Here is a 19,582-nt window from a genome sequence, read left to right on the forward strand (position 1 = left end):
TTACAGACGCCTGGTGCGATTATTGAAGGGCTGTGATTACAACCCAGGCGATGCATCGCTTGGAAGAGGCGACGCATCGCAGGGCTCTCTACCAAAAACGCCCAAAATTCAATTTGTGGCGATTCATCGCCGCATCGCCTGAACTTTTTTTTTTTAACTAAATTAAACGTAAAAAAATTGAACATACATCTAAAAAAGATCAAACTCTAAGAAAAATGAACAAAACTATTTTAAAAAGATGGGTTGCCTCCCATTAAGCGCTTAGTTTAAAGTCTTTAGCTAGACCTTGTACCAAAATACCATAACTAGTCATCATCGAGCTTAATGCTCGCCATTTTCTCCACCTCTCCTTCAAAATAATGCTTCAACCGCCGACCATTCACTTTGAAAGCAGGTTCATCACCTCGTTGAATCTCAACAGCTCTGAATGGAAAAATATGAATAACCGTGAATGGTCCTGACCGACGAGACTTTAATTTACCGGGAAAGAGTTTAAGACGAGAATTGAATAAAAGAACCTTCTCTCTCGGTACAAACTCGCTGTGAAGAATGTGCTTATCATGCCATTTTTTTTTTCACTCCTTATAAATCTGTGCATTCTCATATGTTTCATGAAGAATTTCTTCTAACTTATTAAGTTGAAGAAGTCTTTTCTCTCCCAAAGCTTTCAAATCAAAATTCAGCTTTTTAATGGCCCATTGTGCAAGGTGTTGAAGCTCAAATGGTACATGACAAGGCTTCCCAAACACAATCCGGTAATGAGACATGCCTATAGGTGTCTTGAAAGCCATCCTATAAGCCCATAAAGCGTCATCAAGCTTATTAGACCAATCATTTCTATTGTATTGCACTGTTTTCTCCAAGATAAGCTTAATTTCCTGATTAGATATCTCAGCTTGACCATTAGATTGCTGATGGTAAGCAAGGGCCATCTTATGTCTTACTCCATACTTCGCCATAAGAGCATCAAAAATTTTATTTGCAAAATGGGTACCTTCATCACTAAGTCTTGCTCTAGGTGTACCAAATCGAGAAAAGAAAATGTTCTTTTGCATAAATTTGACTACCACCCTAGCATCATTTGTAGTTGTTGCAACAACCTCTACCCATTTACTTACATAGTCCACCGCTAAGAGAATATATAGATTACCAAAAGAAGGTGGGAATGCTCCCATAAAATCAATACCCTACACATCGAAGATCTCCACTTCTAGGATATTAGTGAGAGGTAATTCATGTCTTCTAGAGATATTTCCCACTCGTTGACACCGATCACAACTTTTCACATATGAAAGACAATCACGGTGTAAGGTAGGACAATAAAACCCACTTTCAAGGACCTTTGCAGCAGTCCTCACAACTCCAAAATGTCCACCCGCTGGAGAAGAATGGCAATGGAACAAAATTTCACTCACTTCCTCTTCTGGTCCACATCTTCTTATAACAAGATCAACACAATGCTTGAAAATAATCGGATCATCCAAAATATATTGTTTCACATCATGTAAAAACTTCTTCTTTTGTTGAGAGGATACACCCGATGGCAAAACCTTGCATGCTAAATAGTTGAAGAAATCATAATACCAAGGAATTTTAGTTGCCACTGTAAATAATTGTTCATCCGAAAAAGCTTCCAAAATTGACGAACCTTCATCTACTATTTACCCCCTCAAGAAGAGATAGATGATTAGCTACTACATTCTCACTTCCTTGCTTATCTCGAATCTCCAAATCGAATTCTTGGAGCAATAGAACCCATCTAATCAAGCGAGGTTTAACATCCTTTTTCTCAAATAAGTACAAATAGCTGCATGATCTGTATAAATTATCACCTTAGATCAAATAATATAAGGACGAAACTTGTCACAAGAATAAACCACTGCTAACATATCTTCTCAGTAGTTGTATAATTCTCTTGAGCTTCATTCAAAGTACGGCTAGAATAATAAATATGTAATGCCCCAAACTCCAGGGACCGTTACGGTATGTCTTGTAAACAGTGCTAAACTCGCTAATTGAGTCATTTGGCCAAAATCGTGTAACTAAGTATGATTAGCGGTTTAGGGATTAAAAGTTTTGGTTAAGATATAACGTTTCATTAGAACTTTACTGTATACATTGGGATCCCAAAAAAAAATATAATTTAAAGGTCTATTACAAGAAAATATTTACAACAGGACGATCTAAGCGGCAAAACAGGGTTTAACCCTAGTTCCTCTTTCAACTCTCGGCCGTGGCGCTCGAGTAGCCGCATATGTACACATCGTCACCTAAGCTGTCCAGCTCAAGGATGGTCCATCTTTCTTTTTCCTTTACCTGCACCACATAGCACCCGTGAGCCGAAGCCCAGCAAGAAAACTTAATATGCTCATGAACAGTAATAACATGTCATCAAATTATAAGGCACACGCCTAGCAGATATAGCCCTATTCAAGAAGGCAAATGAGTTCACGTAGTGTTGAGTATAACACATCAACCGATGATCGTAATAATCATCCAGGGTTTTTAACCCTAAATAGAAGAGTGACAATTGTAATAGTCACTGAGGTGGGTTCATTCCCAATAGCCATGTGACGATAGGGTCACCAGGGTTTTATAGATAAGTGAACCTTTCACTAGATTAAACAGGATAGGTGCATGATGACTAGTCACCAACATAACCTTCCTCATGACCATAGAGTCATAACCATGCAGTACTACTCCCTAGCCATGTGACAAGCTGCCACTTAGGCCTTTGGCCCTGGCTCTAAGTAACTAGCTTAGACTAGTCAAGCGCTTATAAGATTCATCGACCCTGCGTTCATGACGCTTATACCGTTCTCGGCTCTTAGGTCAGTGATACGCGACCAATGCCGACCCTGACTAGTCAGTGCCATACACAAGTAAGCAATGCCACCAAACATATATCATATGTCAAATATTCGAATACAGGGTATTTAGCATGCTTACTCAATAATTACTAGCACAATTAGGATCATGCATAAACACAGAGGCTCAAGCTCTGAACAATCTCATATTCAATATTCATAGCATGCCCTAATCACATGTTTCTCGTGCATTACATTTAAACATCCAACATGCATCAAGAATAACCATGCATGTCACATATACACAGGGTGCTGTTTTTTTACCTCTTGTTCGAGCGAGAATTAGAACAAGAACAACCCTTGAGAATGATCGATTCTTTAATCCTTAGCAGTCACCTATTCATAACCAAATATAGTCTCCGATTAATGAAAATCAACAAAGATAGGGTCTTGATCTAAACTCCACTCTCGGGACCCCGAAATGTACCCACACGGTGAGTAGATTCGATCCTAGGCCTTAAGGATTGAAACCCCAAGTCAAAAACCCTTAAAAACACTCAAAATGGGGTTATGAAGAAATAGGGTATAGCGCTGTAGCGCTACCCTCCTAGCGCCCCAGCGCTCTTCACAGAGCCAAAACCGCCTAGCATCCCCTGCAGGTAGCGCTGTAGCGCCTCATTCTGGGCGCTGTAGCGCTACCTCCAGCCAGCAACTGCCCAGAAAATTCTTCCTTCGATTTCACCATTTCTAACCCAAACCAAAAGCTTCCAAAGATCAAATTATATCCCAAATGAACCCAAATATCACCTCCACATGTCATAGGCACCACAACCACAAGAAACCTAGCCAAAACTCCAATCAATTCCCAACTTTCCAACTCAAAAACCAGCTGAAACTTAACTAAGAAAACAGAGCAAAAACAAGAGTTCTAATGGCTTAAAACTCACCTCAATCTCAGCAACACACCCTCTTCAATGGTGAAGCATAACCCTAGCTTATCCTAGCTTGGTTCCTTGGCTTGATTCCTCAAAAAGAGCTTGAAAATTCAAAGAAAAATGGAGATGAAAACCATCGGGAGAGAAGGAGGAAATGGGACTCTGTTTTGGTAAGCTTCTACAGCCTTAATGGTTGATATAAATCTTTAAGGGTGAAAAGATCTAAATGCCCTCAAGTCTAAAATAAAACCTTAACAGTCACCAAGGGCAAAACCGTCCTTTCGCACCTATTTTGTTAATCATAATTAACACCCTCCAATTCCCGCTATTCTCAATTACCAATATATCCTGTTACCCCTTTAACTCCCAGCAACACTCTAATCATTAAAATCACCCCGAGACTCACCCCGAGCCCCGAACTTAATCCCGTTATGACCAAACCGAACACTTGCATTTCGTGATCGCCTCATGCCAAAAGGCTCGAACAAATTCACATATAATGTGCTACCATTCATAACTCACCCACATGCACGAAAATACACAACTACGCCCTCAATGGGCCAAATTACCAAAATGCCCTTAGAATTAAAAATACACCCATATGCCTGTGTTTACCATCATATTATAATATAATTCACATAAACATGCATATAATCATTTAATAACACAATAAATCAATTATGGCCCTCCCGACCCCCTAATCAAGGTCCTCAACCTTATTAGGAAATTTGGGGCATTACAACTATCCCCTCCTTACAGAAATTTCAGCCGCGAAATTTATTTAAACAACCTGGAATAGGAATTTCACTCAACTGATTCCAGTTTCCCAGGTCGCTCCCTCGACCTCACTGTTTCTATAACATTACCTTAACTCAAGGTACACTCCGTTCCTCAGAACCTTATTACTTTTGTTACAATCTGAACTGGCTATTCCTTACCGGAATACTTAACCTTAACTTTCAGATTATTATGATCCAACTCATGAGTTCCTTTAACCCATGTCCCCTGCATGGAAATACATAACACACTATATTTAACTGACAGTGCCAAAGATAAGGTTGATCCAAAGTCAACCTAACCAATCCTATCCAGGACTCAACTGCCAAGATAATCTAGGGCTTAGCTTGCCCTTAACTCCTCACTCCTTTCCATGGTGATACTTTAAGGAAGACACATTCTTCTACTTGGAACTCCACGTTCCTACTTTTCATTTCAGTAAAACTTTTCCATTTATTCTAAGAAGTGAGCATCCAATCTCTAACCTCTAACAATCTCAATGATCCCCTGAACCATCTCATGATTTTTGATTCTGGATCCTTACCCATCTCATTTCAATGAACTGGTGATAAACACTCTCAAACATACCTCATCTCATAAGGTATCTTTCCAATACTGGATAACTTTCTTTCTCTCTCTGATTTACCATCAGTCTGAGAATGATAAATTGTACTGAATTCCATCTATATATATTCATCGCCTTCCTTAACCCTTCCAAGACCTGGAAGTAACAATAGAGTCTTCATCTAATAAGATAGACCTTGAATTCTCAAGAAGGCACATTATCTCTTACTCACATAGAGATTTGAATATTGATCAGTTGCGTTACATATCCTTACTGATAGAAATGAACTCACTTGGAAAACTGATCCATAATGACCCAATCCAAATCATGCTGACCCACTAACTTGGGCAGCTTCACCACGAAACCTATCGCGATGCTTCCTTATTTCCATTATAAAATACTCAAAGCCTGCAATGGCCTTGTCGAATCCTGATACTCTGTCCTGATCTGTTGGCAGGTAAAGAACTTTATCACGCATTCCATTATGCCCCTCTCCATCTCAGGCCACCACTAAAAAGCTTTCATATCCTGATACATTTCCACGATGCCTGAATGAAGAGAATATGAGAATAACACGAGATTCATCCAGAATCTCCTAATTAATCCCAGTGTCCATCAGATTCCAAATCCGATCCTTATACCACAATAAACCCATATCTGACACTGCTTAATCCTTAGCTAACCCAGCTAAGACTTTCTCCTCAACCTTCCTATCTGTGGTTCACTTTCACTTAATTGTTTTTCTTTCGATCTTCTCTGAGATAGTAATCTCAAGCATAAATCTGGCCACCTGGCCCATCAGAAACTCTACTATAGTTCTGGTCAAATCCTTTAACCAACATGTTGCATAGGCAATCACTTTTCTCTGCTACTGAGGTGTTATAACAACCTCCAAACTGATTTTGATCTACAAGAAGACTCAGAATTAATTCCCAAGGCACCTGAAATATCTTTACCACCCAAGGAAACTCCTGCCCTTAAGGCATTCCTTGACCTTGGCAAATCTCTGCGGAGAGAACATCACGAAACCATTGTCCACGACGATAAAAAATCCCATTCAAATAAATCTTTGAATGCTCTGTCCATCTGATTCACAAACACTTGGCATTAAACAAGTTCTCAAATCATAACTCAGCACTTCCAGTGCCCTTATCTGTTATAAATCAATCTTCTATTTATCCTTCTCCCTGATCTCTAACTGGTACTAACCAGAGCCAAGATCTACCTTGGAGAATACCATCTAACTCGATAACTGAACCTTTAATTATAACCACTCTGTTGAGCCATTCAAAACAGTGCCCTAGATCTGAATCCATTCCTGGCACCAATTCAACCACCATACTATCTTTTCACATAAAGGAACCTTGACCAATCCACTAGAAAAACAATCAGAACTTACAGAATAATCCAGTCTGTCTTAACTCCACTGGCCCAATCTAAATAGTACCAACCACACTAGCTAAGAGTTCCATGCACCTCCCTGCACTAGAACTTTAGCTCTCAATATAGATGTCATTAACATACCAAATCCACGCACAGTGCCAATTATCACAAGACTTTCCACTCTCAAGCTCAAGAGTTACTATACTTTCCTTGCCATTTAGCATTGCCCCATAATTACTTAACCAATCCATACCCTGGATCAAACCAAAGCCAATCATAACCAGCTTTATCAATGTAACGCCCTGGTTACCCCAGAACAGTTACGGTGAACGGTGGATCGGAAATTTGACTCACTACCCGAGTCCTTTGGTCAAAAACGTGCTCTAAGTGTAATTAACAAGTTAAGGTATAAAACCAATAAAAAGGAAATGGATATTTTCATTACAAACTGCTCTGTAGAGCTAATCAAAACATTTACAAGTTGTTCTCAGTACAAAATTGTCACTACTGTTTAAGATTTACAAACCCGCCGACTTAAGCGGCAAAAATAGGGTAAACCCCCTAGTTCCTCTGAGAACTCCTTGGCCGTGGTGGTCAAGCGGCCGCATATGTACACATCACCACCTAAGCTCTCCACTCAAGGCTAGGTGAACTTTTCTTTTCCTTTACCTGCACCACATAGCACCCATGAGCCAAAGCCCAGCAAGAAAACATAACACTATATGTAAATATTATCAAATGATTATCATTATAATCACACTGAGCATATAGCTTTCAAAAAAATGAGTGAACATCACATGAGGTCCTGATAAACCATACTGAGTGACTGACAAGCATGTCACTGTTTCAAGTGGGAGAGTGGCTGCTAGGTAAGCCACTAGCCTCCAAGCGCTTATTTCATTCATCGACCCTCGAGGTCGGTCTGGCATTAATGCTCTTTGAGTCATTCAATGCTGATAGTCGATTAGATCTAATCTTTGTTGACTTGCGTTAACACGCTAAGGCCGTCCTGACTAATGAGTCAGCGCAATGTGACCAGTGCCCAGTACCACTGCCGAACCTAACTAATAAGTCACAGCTTCACAGTTGATACTAGCACCTTTGCCAAATCTGAATAATGAGTCAGTACCATGCACAAGTGAGCAACACATTCTAAGCATTCTATATTCAATCCATGTCCATATTTACACAACCAACATGCCTCATGAATATCCATGCATGTCACATTTGGGGCGCAGTTTCTTACCTCTGGTTCGAGCTAGAATGAATAAAAGAACGACCCCTGAGAATGATCAACCTTTAGACTCCTTAGCGGTTACCTAATCATAACCAATTAGAAACCATTAATAAAATAAATCAATGAATGGTTTATAATCTAAACCACACTCCCGGGACCAATCCCCCACTCTCGAGACTCTCAAACTACTCAAAAGGGGCAAAGGAACTAACCCTCGAGCCTTAGAAACCATCCCGAGCCCCAAAAATAACTTTCCCTGAAACTGACCTAGCGCCTTGGCGCTGCCCACCAGCGCTGGGGCGCTGCCCCAGAAACAGAGAGGGCTGCTCTCTGCCCTGCATAGCGCTGGGGCACTAGGACTGGCGCTGGGGCGCCAGCTTCAAACCAGCAGCTACACTGAATTTCCTTCCTCGCGATTCCTCTTGAAACCAACCTTCTAAATCAATCCCAAACCTTACCAAAACATCCAATTCAACCCCTAAACCTCATCTACGTCACCCCCTCACCAAAACCCAATCAAACATACACAAAAACTCCCCTTGATTCCAACTTTCTACATCAAAAACCAAAAGCTGAAAACTAAAAGGAAAACAGAGTAACACCTGAAATTCATGGACAATTCCTTACCTCCAACTGGTTTTGAATCCTCCTTAGTAGATGAGCTAAGTCTACAACCTCCAAGCTTTGATTTCCTAGCTTGCTACTTCAATTTGGGACCAAAAACCTCAAAGGAAGATAGGGAGGAAATGATGTACGGGAAGGAGAAAACCTTACTCTGTTTTTATTCTATAACCTTCTACAGCCACTTAAAACATATATAACCCAAGCCAAATGACCTTAATGCCCCTAGGTCATTTAAAGCTTCTAAAGTCTCCCCAAGGGTAAAATCGTCATCTTTTACCTATTTCGTTAATCATAATTAACGCTCTCCAATTCTCGCTAATCTCAATATTCTCGAACACCAATAATTCACATCCTGTTACCCTTTTCACTCCCGGCAACTTTCTAATCATTAAAACATCCCGAGACTCACCCCGAGCCTCGTACTTAATCCCGTTATGACTAAACCGCTACTTTAATATTAAAAGATCGTCTCATGCCGAATAGCTCGAACGAATCCACATATAATGTGGCCTTAACAATATATCACCGACACGCATACAAATATACAATTACGCCCTCAACGGGCCAAATTACCATCACACCCCTGTAACTAAAATGTGGACCCACATGCATGCATTTAACGTCATATTATAATATAATTCTCATGAACATGCATAAAAACATTTAATGGCATAATTAAACAGTTATGGCCCTCCCGGCCTACTAACCCAGCCATTAAACCATATTAGGGAATCCGGGGCATTACAATCAAAGTCACTGATGAGTCCTTTTCACAATAATTCACCTGATCTCTTAAATTACCAATACAATATCACTTTTCCATCATAACATAACCATATGATCTGCATATCATCTTTATGATTCTATATGCAACAAATAAAGAACAACATGGCACCAAGTCAGTTAGCACAAAAATAAAGATCAGGACCAAAAGCTAACTTGCCACTAACCTGCCACCCTCGAAGAACTAGTCTCGGTCTCAGACTTTGACTGCCTCGGAATAAACACTCGAGTTGGAATCGAGCTGTCTATCCCCTTTTTCTCATGCTCTCTTAGCCTTGGGAAATTCTTCATAATATGCCCTACCATATCACATGCAAAACATGCCCTTGCTCGGCATTCTCCCAGATGACGCCTCATGCACCGAGTGCATATTGGACGAGTCTTCCAACTTTCACTTTTGCTTAGTCCAATAAGTGGAGATACCAATATCTGAGCTCCGTGCTCTCTGGCACTCTTCTTCTAATCTCCTATGCTCTCAACAGCAAGAGTCTTCTCCACCACCTGAGCATAGGTAGAGACTTTGTGCACTGGAGCAACTATAATGCCCTGAGCTATACCAAGATTCAATCCCTGAACAAACCTTTCCTTTCGAGCCACATCTGTGGGTACCATGTCTAAAGAAAACTTGGCCAACCCATCAAATCTACTAACATACTCGGTTACTGATGTCTTTCCCTGAACGAGACTCAGAAATTCATTCATCTTAGCAGTCTTAGCTGCATCACAATAATATCTTTCATTGAACAGCTGCCTAAATTCTTTCCAGTCTATCACAGCTGTATCTTGTGTCTGGGATACTATTTCCACCACGTCTGGGCATCATCCCGCAATACATAAATCTTTAAGGGTGAAAAGACCTAAATGCCCTTAAGTCTAAAATAAACCTTAACAGTCACCAAGGGCAAAACCGTCCTTTAACACCTATTTTGTTAATCATAATTAATACCCTCCAATTCCTGCTATTCTCAATATTCTCAATTAGCAATAAATCATATCCCGTTACCCCTTTAACTCCCGGCAACGCTCTAATCATTAAAATCACCCCGAGCCCCGAACTTAATCCCGTTATGACCAGACTGAACACTTGCATTTCATGATCGTTTCATGCCGAAAGGCTCGAACAAATCCACATATAATGTGGTACCATTCATAACTCACCCACATGCACGAAAATACACAATTACGCCCTCAATGGGCCAAATGATCAAAATGCCCTTATAATTAAAAATACACCCATATGCATGCGTTTACCATCATATTATAATATAATTCACATAAACATGCATATAATCATTTAATAACATAATAAATCAATTATGGCCCTCCCGACCCCCTAATCAAGGTCCTCAACCTTATTTGGAAATTTGGGGCATTACAAAATATCTCTAAGGATGTTGTCTCTTTGCTGACCAAGAACCGTTCCAATAGCATGATCACTTGCATCGCACATTATCTGAAAAGGCTCACTCCAATTGGGCACAATAAGAACGAGATCCGCTTTAAGTTTCTTTTTAAGGATATTAAAAGCTTTAAAGCATGTGTAGAGTCCAAGAACTTTACTTAGCTAATTGTTTAGTAGTATTATAGTATATTTAAGTGTTATCTTTGTTACTATGGATTTTTGGTTCAGACCGGGAGTTATTTGGACACTCATAGTAGTACTTATAGATTTTCTAAGTTTAACCTATAGTTTAAGAATATTAAGTATAACCTAAGGTTTGATTAATGTGTCTGATATTAAGGATTATATTATTATATTATAAGGTTTAGACATCAACCAATAGGATTTTAAGCACATGTTTTGAATGGTAATTAAGGATTAAGTATTTTTGAGGATTAAATTAAATAAGGGTAAAAGTTTGAATGTATAGGGTCAGTCAGCAGCTTTGAGTACGTTGAGGGCTTAGTCAAGGCTGTTTACTCCATTCAAACTCAGCTAAAAATGTGTAAATTCGTGTTTAAATATTCAGCGTAAGCCGATATATCGCAACTATACGGGGCGATATGTTGCAGCACGTAGATACGGAAAACACGAATCGATGCACGGTCGCCTCGGGAACAAAGGTCCAGGCGATATATCGCCTATAGGGGGCGATATATCGCCTCCACCAGCATGTTTTCAAATACATTTGAATTCTTTTCCCTTCAGCCATTCAAACTCCTTCAACAGTCCAGCATCTTCTGAACGAGTCTTCAGCCTCTGCTGAACGATTATTCAAATGATTTTCACCTAAAAAGCCATTATTTTTATTCAAGTAAAATCAAGATATTTTCATTCCCAAACTCTATAAATAGGACCTAGTACCCAGCCATTATTCACCATTTTCTCTAAGTTCAGAGGCTGCTAGTGTTAATTGAGTGTGAGAGTGTAAACACTTGGTTTGGGGAAAAACTATAAGCTTAAACATCATAAGCTTATCAAACACTTTGGGAAGTGAGTTCTATAGTATTTCGGTGGAGGTTAGAGTGATCTTGCAATCTTTGAGGTAAACCCAAAACTCTAGTTCCTTTCTGTATTTTATGTTATTTCCTTTTTCAAAAACCTTCTACTCAGTCCCCTAACCTTATTCTTATTTTGGTTAGGGAATCCAAGCTCTTAAGCATATAAGTCGGTAAGTATGTTTTTATGGTTTAGTCTTTCCATCTCTTTCATTTCATCTCCTTTCTTAGACTCACTCTTTCTTATGGTTTTAGGAGTGTTCCAAAAGTCCCAACTCAGTCCATAATCCCGGTAACTTTGGTAAGGAAAATAGGCTAGAATCAACATGTTATGTGCTTATGTTATCTATATGTTTTATGTTATTAAAAGTGTTATGATATGTATATGTGTATGTTTGTAGGCTTGGGCATATGACCCATATGACTAACAAGACCCCAAATGGGTTATGGGCATATGACCTACTTAGCTAGTAGGACCCCACTAATCCCATGGGCATATGCTTGTTTAGTCTATGGGACCCCAAGTAATAATGGCCATTATAATAAGTGTATGTTATATGTGTTATGTTAAGTCTTTATGTTTTCTTATGAAATTATGTATATGATTTTGTGTTAGATTTTCCTTGCTGGGCATTAGGCTCACTCCTTTCTGTTTATGTGCAGGAAAATAAGTTTAGAGGTGGAAAGATTCGTGACGCTTGGAGAACGTGTATCGATGATGAATGGAGTCAAGGGGGCCGAGCGTTATTCGATTCGAGGATATAGTCTCCTTTTATGTTTTTATGGTTTTTATGTGTATTTTCCGCATTATTATGTAATGTCTTTTATTTTAAATCTTGTTTTGTTTTAAAGACAATGGGATCCCAAAATCCTTCTTAGTATTCTGTTGATTTGTAAATAACTCTTATTTTGCAAGTTACTCAATAAATTATGGTATTTTCGTAAAAATGTAGGATTTATGTATAGTTTTGTTAATGGTCCAAATAGTCTAGATTAGTGGGTCATTACAGTTGGTATCAGAGAAAACGGTTCCTTCGCATGAAGTTCTCCTCGATACACATGCTCAAAGCTCCGAATCGGACCGCCAAGTAAGTGTTTAAGTTACAAGTTACAAGTTACTTTGTCTATGTGTATAGCTAACAACTTTAGTGTTTATGTTTCAGTTAAGAATGAATGGAGCTTTAAACTACCAAGATATCCGAGCCATTAAGGCCTTAAAAAGAATAAGGGAGCCAAGAAACACCGTAGGAGCCTTAGAAAGGATTACACGAAGGTTGCTTTTGTTTCACCAAGCAATAGGTGGCCTTCAAGAGGCTAAACAAATAATGCTAAGATCAACGGAACAATATGTATTAGTGATTAGGTTGTTTAAAGATTTCCATCCTGTAATAGCAGCCTTAGAAGAAATATGGGAAGAAATGAATGATGAGGATGAATCACCATTAGCAATGAGATACTATTTCCTCTTAGTTAGGTTCACCGCAAAATTTGAATTTCAATTCACCAATGAGCAAAAGAATAGGATTCTCACCAACCTACCTGTAGGACGTTTCGATGCTCATGATAATGATGATTATGAGCAAATAGATGATGATATGCTAGATGACGGATCGGATGTAGAAGATCCCGATTTTTAGATTAGAAGTTTTTAAATGTTTGTTTTTTTTTTTGATTGTAATAAGTGAAATTATTTTTCCAAATGAATAAACATGCTATTTGAATATCATGTGTGAGTTTGATTTTTTTACAATCATAATGAATACTAAATAAAATGAATAATGACTAAGTTCGGTGAGGGTGGATACAAATCAATGAACCTGGTTTCCTTATTGAGAGTTAGGGGGCCTTAGTAGTGGGAACGATTTTACTGATCCCAGCCCTCCCTCAATATGGTTAACTTTGGAACAAAGATAAGTTTCGAGCCTGAGAATTAAGTCATATAGGATTATTAGAAACACACTTAGAAAATAAAGATGACTTGTTTTTCTAAGTATAGAAACCCGCTCTAATAATAAATAAAGACCTATATAATTTTTCATAAGAAGTCATAATAAATAGGTCCGAGACATGTTTGTTTAGAATAAGTTTTTGCCTTAGAGCCTATTAGGAAAAGTTCTAACATGTTTCTTTTAACTGTTAGAACTCTGCTACGATGTCTCTCCGAAGATCTGCTCGCACCAACGGGAACGCTTCCAACGATGTTCCAGCGACCAATGCGGTCCCTACCGTTCGCCGAAGGAGAGTGAGTGTTACTGCTCGCCGCAACGCGCCGGCACAGCCAGCTGACAACACTGCAGAGATTGCCAGACTGCGACAGCAAGTCGAGGAACTTCTGCAGCAACAACGCCAACAGGCTCAATCTCAGCCTCAGCCTCCGCCACAGCCGCAGCCGCAGCCGCAGCCGCAGCCACAGCCAATGGCCCCAGCACCCCAACAAGTTGGTCCGTATGGGGGATGGCCTATGACGAACTACGCTCCTTATCCTGTACAGCATATGGAGCCAGTGTACGAGAGGTTCCGCAAGCAGCACGCTCCAAACTTCGAAGGGACTACGGACCCCTTTGAAGCAGAAGAATGGCTAAGGAATGTGGAGCCGATCCTAGCCCACATGAACCTCAATAATGCTGACCGCATATCCTGCATCTCATCTTTACTCAAGAAAGATGCCAGGATATGGTGGGATTTGGTCCAGCAATCCCACGATGCTGCCACTATGACGTGGACCCGATTTGTGGAGCTCTTCCACAAGAAGTACTACAATTCAGCGGTACTTGCTACGAGAGTTGAGGAGTTCACCAATCTGAAGCAAGGGAACTTAACAGTGGCAGAATATGCTCGTCAGTTCGATTGCTTAGCGAAGTTCGCAGCAGAGTTGGTTCCAACCGACTATCTAAGGGTGAACAAGTTTGTTAGAGGACTTCGCCCGAAGATCGAGATGGGGGTTAAACTAGCAAACCCGGGAAACACTTCATATGCCGACGTTCTTGAGACAGCAATTGAAGTAGAAAGGTTGCAAGCCAACGTGAGCAAAGAAGAAGTCAGCAAGCCGGAACCTAGGCAGCAGAGCCAACCTCAGGCCAGTCGGAACAACAATCAGTTCAGCAACAGTCAGTCCAACAACAACGGTAACGGACAGAAGAGAAGGCATCCTGACAACAAGCAAGCCGACAACAATAAAAGGGCACGACCAAGTAATGGGGGAAATAGGTCGGGCTACGTGGAATACCCGCCATGTGCCAAATGTCAGAAGAAGCACCCCGGAGAATGCCGTGCCAACACCAAGGAGTGTTTCAACTGTGGTCAAGAAGGGCATCGTAAAAGAGACTGTCCTCAGCAAAAGCCGGAAGGAAAGAAGGACGAAAAGATGGTTCCTGCTCGGGTTTTTGCTTTAACCCAAGGAGAGGCGGATGCTAGCAACAAGGTGGTCACAGGTCAGGTTTCCATCCTCAATAAATTATATCATGTATTATTTGATTCGGGAGCCACTCATTCGTATATTTCGTTAGGAATGATAGATAAACTAGACAAATCTAGTGAAAGATTTAGAACTAGGTTTGCAACCGAGTTGCCTTCGGGCAAAGTAGTTCTATCATCACGAATTGTACGAGGCGTACCAATCAAGATTGAGGACAAGGAACTAGAAGGAGACCTGATAGAGCTGGTGATCAAAGACTTCGACGTCATACTAGGCATGGATTGGCTAGCACGGCATGGCGCAACTATCGACTGCAGACGCAAGAAGGTGATGTTCGAGACTCCTGACGGCCAGAAACTGTGCTTCATGGGACAAGCTTCAGGACTACGCACCCCGTTAATATCATCTCTCAAAGCTCAGAGAATGATGGAGAAAGGATGTCAAGCATTCTTAGCCAACATCACGAATGTGGAGAAGGAGACATCACTCAAAGTTGGAGATGTTCGAGTCATACAAGAATTTCCAGAAGTATTTCCCGATGACTTGCCAGGATTGCCGCCAACTAGAGAAATAGACTTCACGATAGAATTAGTACCGGGCACCGAGCCTATCTCTAAGGCACCATACCGGATGGCACCTACGGAACTCAAGGAGTTAAAGACACAGCTACAAGAACTCCTAGACTTGGGTTTCATTAGGCCAAGCCATTCACCATGGGGAGCTCCGGTACTATTCGTGAAGAAGAAGGACGGAAGTATGCGCATGTGCATAGACTACCGTGAGCTGAATAAAGTAACAATTAAGAACAAATACCCGCTACCTCGGATCGATGATTTGTTTGATCAACTCCGAGGCGCGACTGTATTTTCTAAGATCGATTTACGGTCCGGGTATCATCAGCTCAAGGTAAAGGGAGAAGATATCCCTAAGACAGCCTTTAGGACTCGTTATGGACATTACGAGTTCTTGGTTATGTCTTTTGGTCTTACTAACGCGCCAGCCGCGTTTATGGACTTAATGAATAGGGTCTTCAAAGACTACTTGGATAAATTCGTCGTTGTGTTCATCGATGACATTTTAATTTACTCCAAGGATGAAGTGGAGCACGAGGAGCACTTGAGGATGATTTTGACGCGATTGAAGGAGCACCAACTCTACGCGAAGTTCAAGAAATGCGAGTTTTGGCTCTCACAAGTGGCGTTCCTCGGGCACATTATATCGAAAGACGGAGTTGCAGTAGATCCATCGAAGGTAGAGGCCGTGAAGGATTGGCCTAGACCAAAGAACGCGTCGGAAGTAAGAAGCTTCTTAGGGCTAGCAGGTTACTATAGAAAGTTTGTAGAGGGCTTTTCTAAGATAGCCACTCCACTCACCAACCTGACCCAGAAGCAACAAAAGTTTAACTGGAATGATAAGTGTGAGGAAAGCTTCCAGTTGCTTAAGGATAAGCTTTGCTCAACACCAGTACTTAGTGTCCCAACACCCAACGACAAGTTCGTTGTCTACTGTGATGCATCAAAGTTAGGATTGGGATGCGTACTGATGCAGAATGACAAGGTGATAGCCTACGCCTCACGTCAGTTAAAGGAGTATGAACAACGCTATCCAACTCACGATATGGAGTTGGCAGCGGTGGTCTTTGCGTTAAAAATATGGCGCCATTATCTTTACGGAGAACGGTGCGAGATTTATACGGACCACAAAAGTTTAAAATACTTCTTTACTCAGAAGGAGCTTAACATGAGGCAGCGCCGGTGGTTGGAATTAGTAAAGGATTACGACTGCGAAATCCTATACCACCCGGGGAAGGCAAACGTAGTTGCCGATGCACTTAGCCGAAAAAGTTATGGGAACTTAGCAGCCTTATCCGGAATAGAAAAGCCACTACAGCAGGAGCTTATCAGTGCCGGAATAGAAGTAGTTGTAGGCAAGCTGGCTAACTTGTCTATCCAATCGAATCTGCTAGAAGACATACAAAATGGTCAGAGACATGATGATTCGCTAGCAACGCACATGGATGCAGTCAGAGAAGGCAAGACTACAGATTTCTCAATATCCAGTCAAGGTTTATTGAGATATAAGGATCGGGTATGCGTGCCAGACGATCAAAGTATTAAGAAGACGATCCTAGAAGAAGCGCACAACACCCCATACTCGGTTCATCCAGTGTCTACCAAGATGACTCATGACATCAAGGCAGTCTATTGGTGGCCAGGGATGAAGAAGGACATAGCGGAGTATGTATCTAAGTGTCTGGTATGCCAGCAAGTGAAGGCAGAGCATCAGCGGCCTGCAGGATTATTGCAACCGCTTAGCATATCGGAGTGGAAGTGGGACGATATAGCCATGGACTTCGTGACGGGTCTGCCAAAGACAAATAAGCAGCATGATTCTGCTTGGATAGTCATAGATAGACTAACCAAGTCGGCTCATTTTCTGCCTGTTAAGACTTCTTATACGGCAGACCAATATGCAGACATCTACATCCAAGAGATTGTACGATTGCATGGAATCCCCAAGACGATAGTATCAGATAGAGGATCAGTGTTTACGTCAAGATTTTGGAAAAGCTTACAGCAAGCCATGGGTACTAAGTTAAGTCTTAGTACAGCTTTCCATCCTCAGACAGATGGGCAGTCAGAGCGTACGATTCAGATTTTAGAGGATATGCTACGCGCATGTGTACTTGACTTCGGAGGATCGTGGAACAAGTACTTACTGCTGATCGAGTTCTCGTACAACAACAGCTACCAGTCGATGATCGAGATGGCACCTTATGAGTTGCTATATGGAAGAAGGTGCCGATCACCGTTGCACTGGGACGAGGTAGGAGAAAGGCAGCTTCTAGGGCCCGAAGCTGTTAGGCAAGCTCAAGAGGCAGTAACGCTTATTAGAAAGCGTATGCTTGCTGCTCAAAGCCGACAGAAAAGCTATGCAGATACCAAGCGACGCGATGTGGAGTTCCAAGTTGGAGATCAAGTCTTCCTGAAGATATCTCCTATGAAGGGTGTCAAGCGGTTCGGGAAGAAAGGCAAGCTCAGTCCCCGATTCTTAGGTCCTTTTGAGATATTGGACAAAGTGGGACCAGTTGCGTATAGACTAGCCCTACCGCCAGCACTAGCCGATAGTCACAACGTCTTCCACATCTCGATGTTACGCAAATATGTGTCAGACCCATCTCACGTCCTCAAGTACGACACCATAGCGCTCCAGAAAGACTTAAGTTACGAGGAACGACCGGTTAGCATCCTAGATAGGGGGATGAAGCAGTTACGGTCCAAGAGCTTTCCTATAGTTAAAGTCCTATGGAGCAATAGTTCTGAACGCGAGGCAACGTGGGAGTTGGAAGAGGACATGCAGAGCCGGTATCCGGAGTTATTTGGTAAGTAAATTTCGAGGACGAAATTCTTTTTAGTAGGGGAGAATTGTAGAGTCCAAGAACTTTACTTAGCTAATTGTTTAGTAGTATTATAGTATATTTAAGTGTTATCTTTGTTACTATGGATTTTTGGTTCAGACCGGGAGTTATTTGGACACTCATAGTAGTACTTATAGATTTTCTAAGTTTAACCTATAGTTTAAGAATATTAAGTATAACCTAAGGTTTGATTAATGTGTCTGATATTAAGGATTATATTATTATATTATAAGGATTAGACATCAACCAATAGGATTTTAAGCATATGTTTTGAATGGTAATTAAGGATTAAGTATTTTTGAGGATTAAATTAAATAAGGGTAAAAGTTTGAATGTATAGGGCCAGTCAGCAGCTTTGAGCACGTTGAGGGCTTAGTCAAGGCTGTTTACTCCATTCAAACTCAGCTAAAAATGTGTAAATTCGTGTTTAAATATTCAGCGTAAGCCGATATATCGCAACTATACGGGGCGATATGTCGCAGCACGTAGATACGGAAAACACGAATCGATGCACGGTCGCCTCGGGAACAAAGGTCCAGGCGATATATCGCCTATAGGGGGCGATATATCGCCTCCACCAGCATGTTTTCAAATACATTTGAATTCTTTTCCCTTCAGCCATTCAAACTCCTTCAACAGTCCAGCATCTTCTGAACGAGTCTTCAGCCTCTGCTGAACGATTATTCAAATGATTTTCACCTAAAAAGCCATTATTTTTATTCAAGTAAAATCAAGATATTTTCATTCCCAAACTCTATAAATAGGACCTAGTACCCAGCCATTATTCACCATTTGCTCTAAGTTCAGAGGCTGCTAGTGTTAATTGAGTGTGAGAGTGTAAACACTTGGTTTGGGGAAAAACTATAAGCTTAAACATCATAAGCTTATCATACACTTTGGGAAGTGAGTTCTATAGTATTTCGGTGGAGGTTAGAGTGATCTTGCAATCTTTGAGGTAAACCCAAAACTCTAGTTCCTTTCTGTATTTTATGTTATTTCCTTTTTCAAAAACCTTCTACTCAGTCCCCTAACCTTATTCTTATTTTGGTTAGGGAATCCAAGCTCTTAAGCATATAAGTCGGTAAGTATGTTTTTATGGTTTAGTCTTTCCATCTCTTTCATTTCATCTCCTTTCTTAGACTCACTCTTTCTTATGGTTTTAGGAGTGTTCCAAAAGTCCCAACTCAGTCCATAATCCC

General features: G+C 40.8%; 1 protein-coding gene across 1 annotated transcript; it reads right to left on the reverse strand.

Annotated features, from left to right (window-relative positions):
- Positions 1–575: 575 nt before the first annotated feature.
- Positions 576–5,562, reverse strand: LOC133805655 (uncharacterized). Its single transcript, XM_062243825.1, has 4 exons — positions 5,428–5,562; positions 4,681–4,747; positions 1,341–1,603; positions 576–1,187 (listed from the first exon to the last, which is right to left on the reverse strand). Exons 1-4 carry the CDS (start codon positions 5,560–5,562, stop codon positions 576–578), a joined length of 1,077 nt encoding a protein of 358 aa, XP_062099809.1.
- Between the last annotated feature and the right edge of the window lie 14,020 nt (positions 5,563–19,582).

Source organism: Humulus lupulus, chromosome X (assembly GCF_963169125.1).
Source record: "Humulus lupulus chromosome X, drHumLupu1.1, whole genome shotgun sequence".
In the NCBI taxonomy this organism is placed as follows: domain Eukaryota; kingdom Viridiplantae; phylum Streptophyta; class Magnoliopsida; order Rosales; family Cannabaceae; genus Humulus; species Humulus lupulus.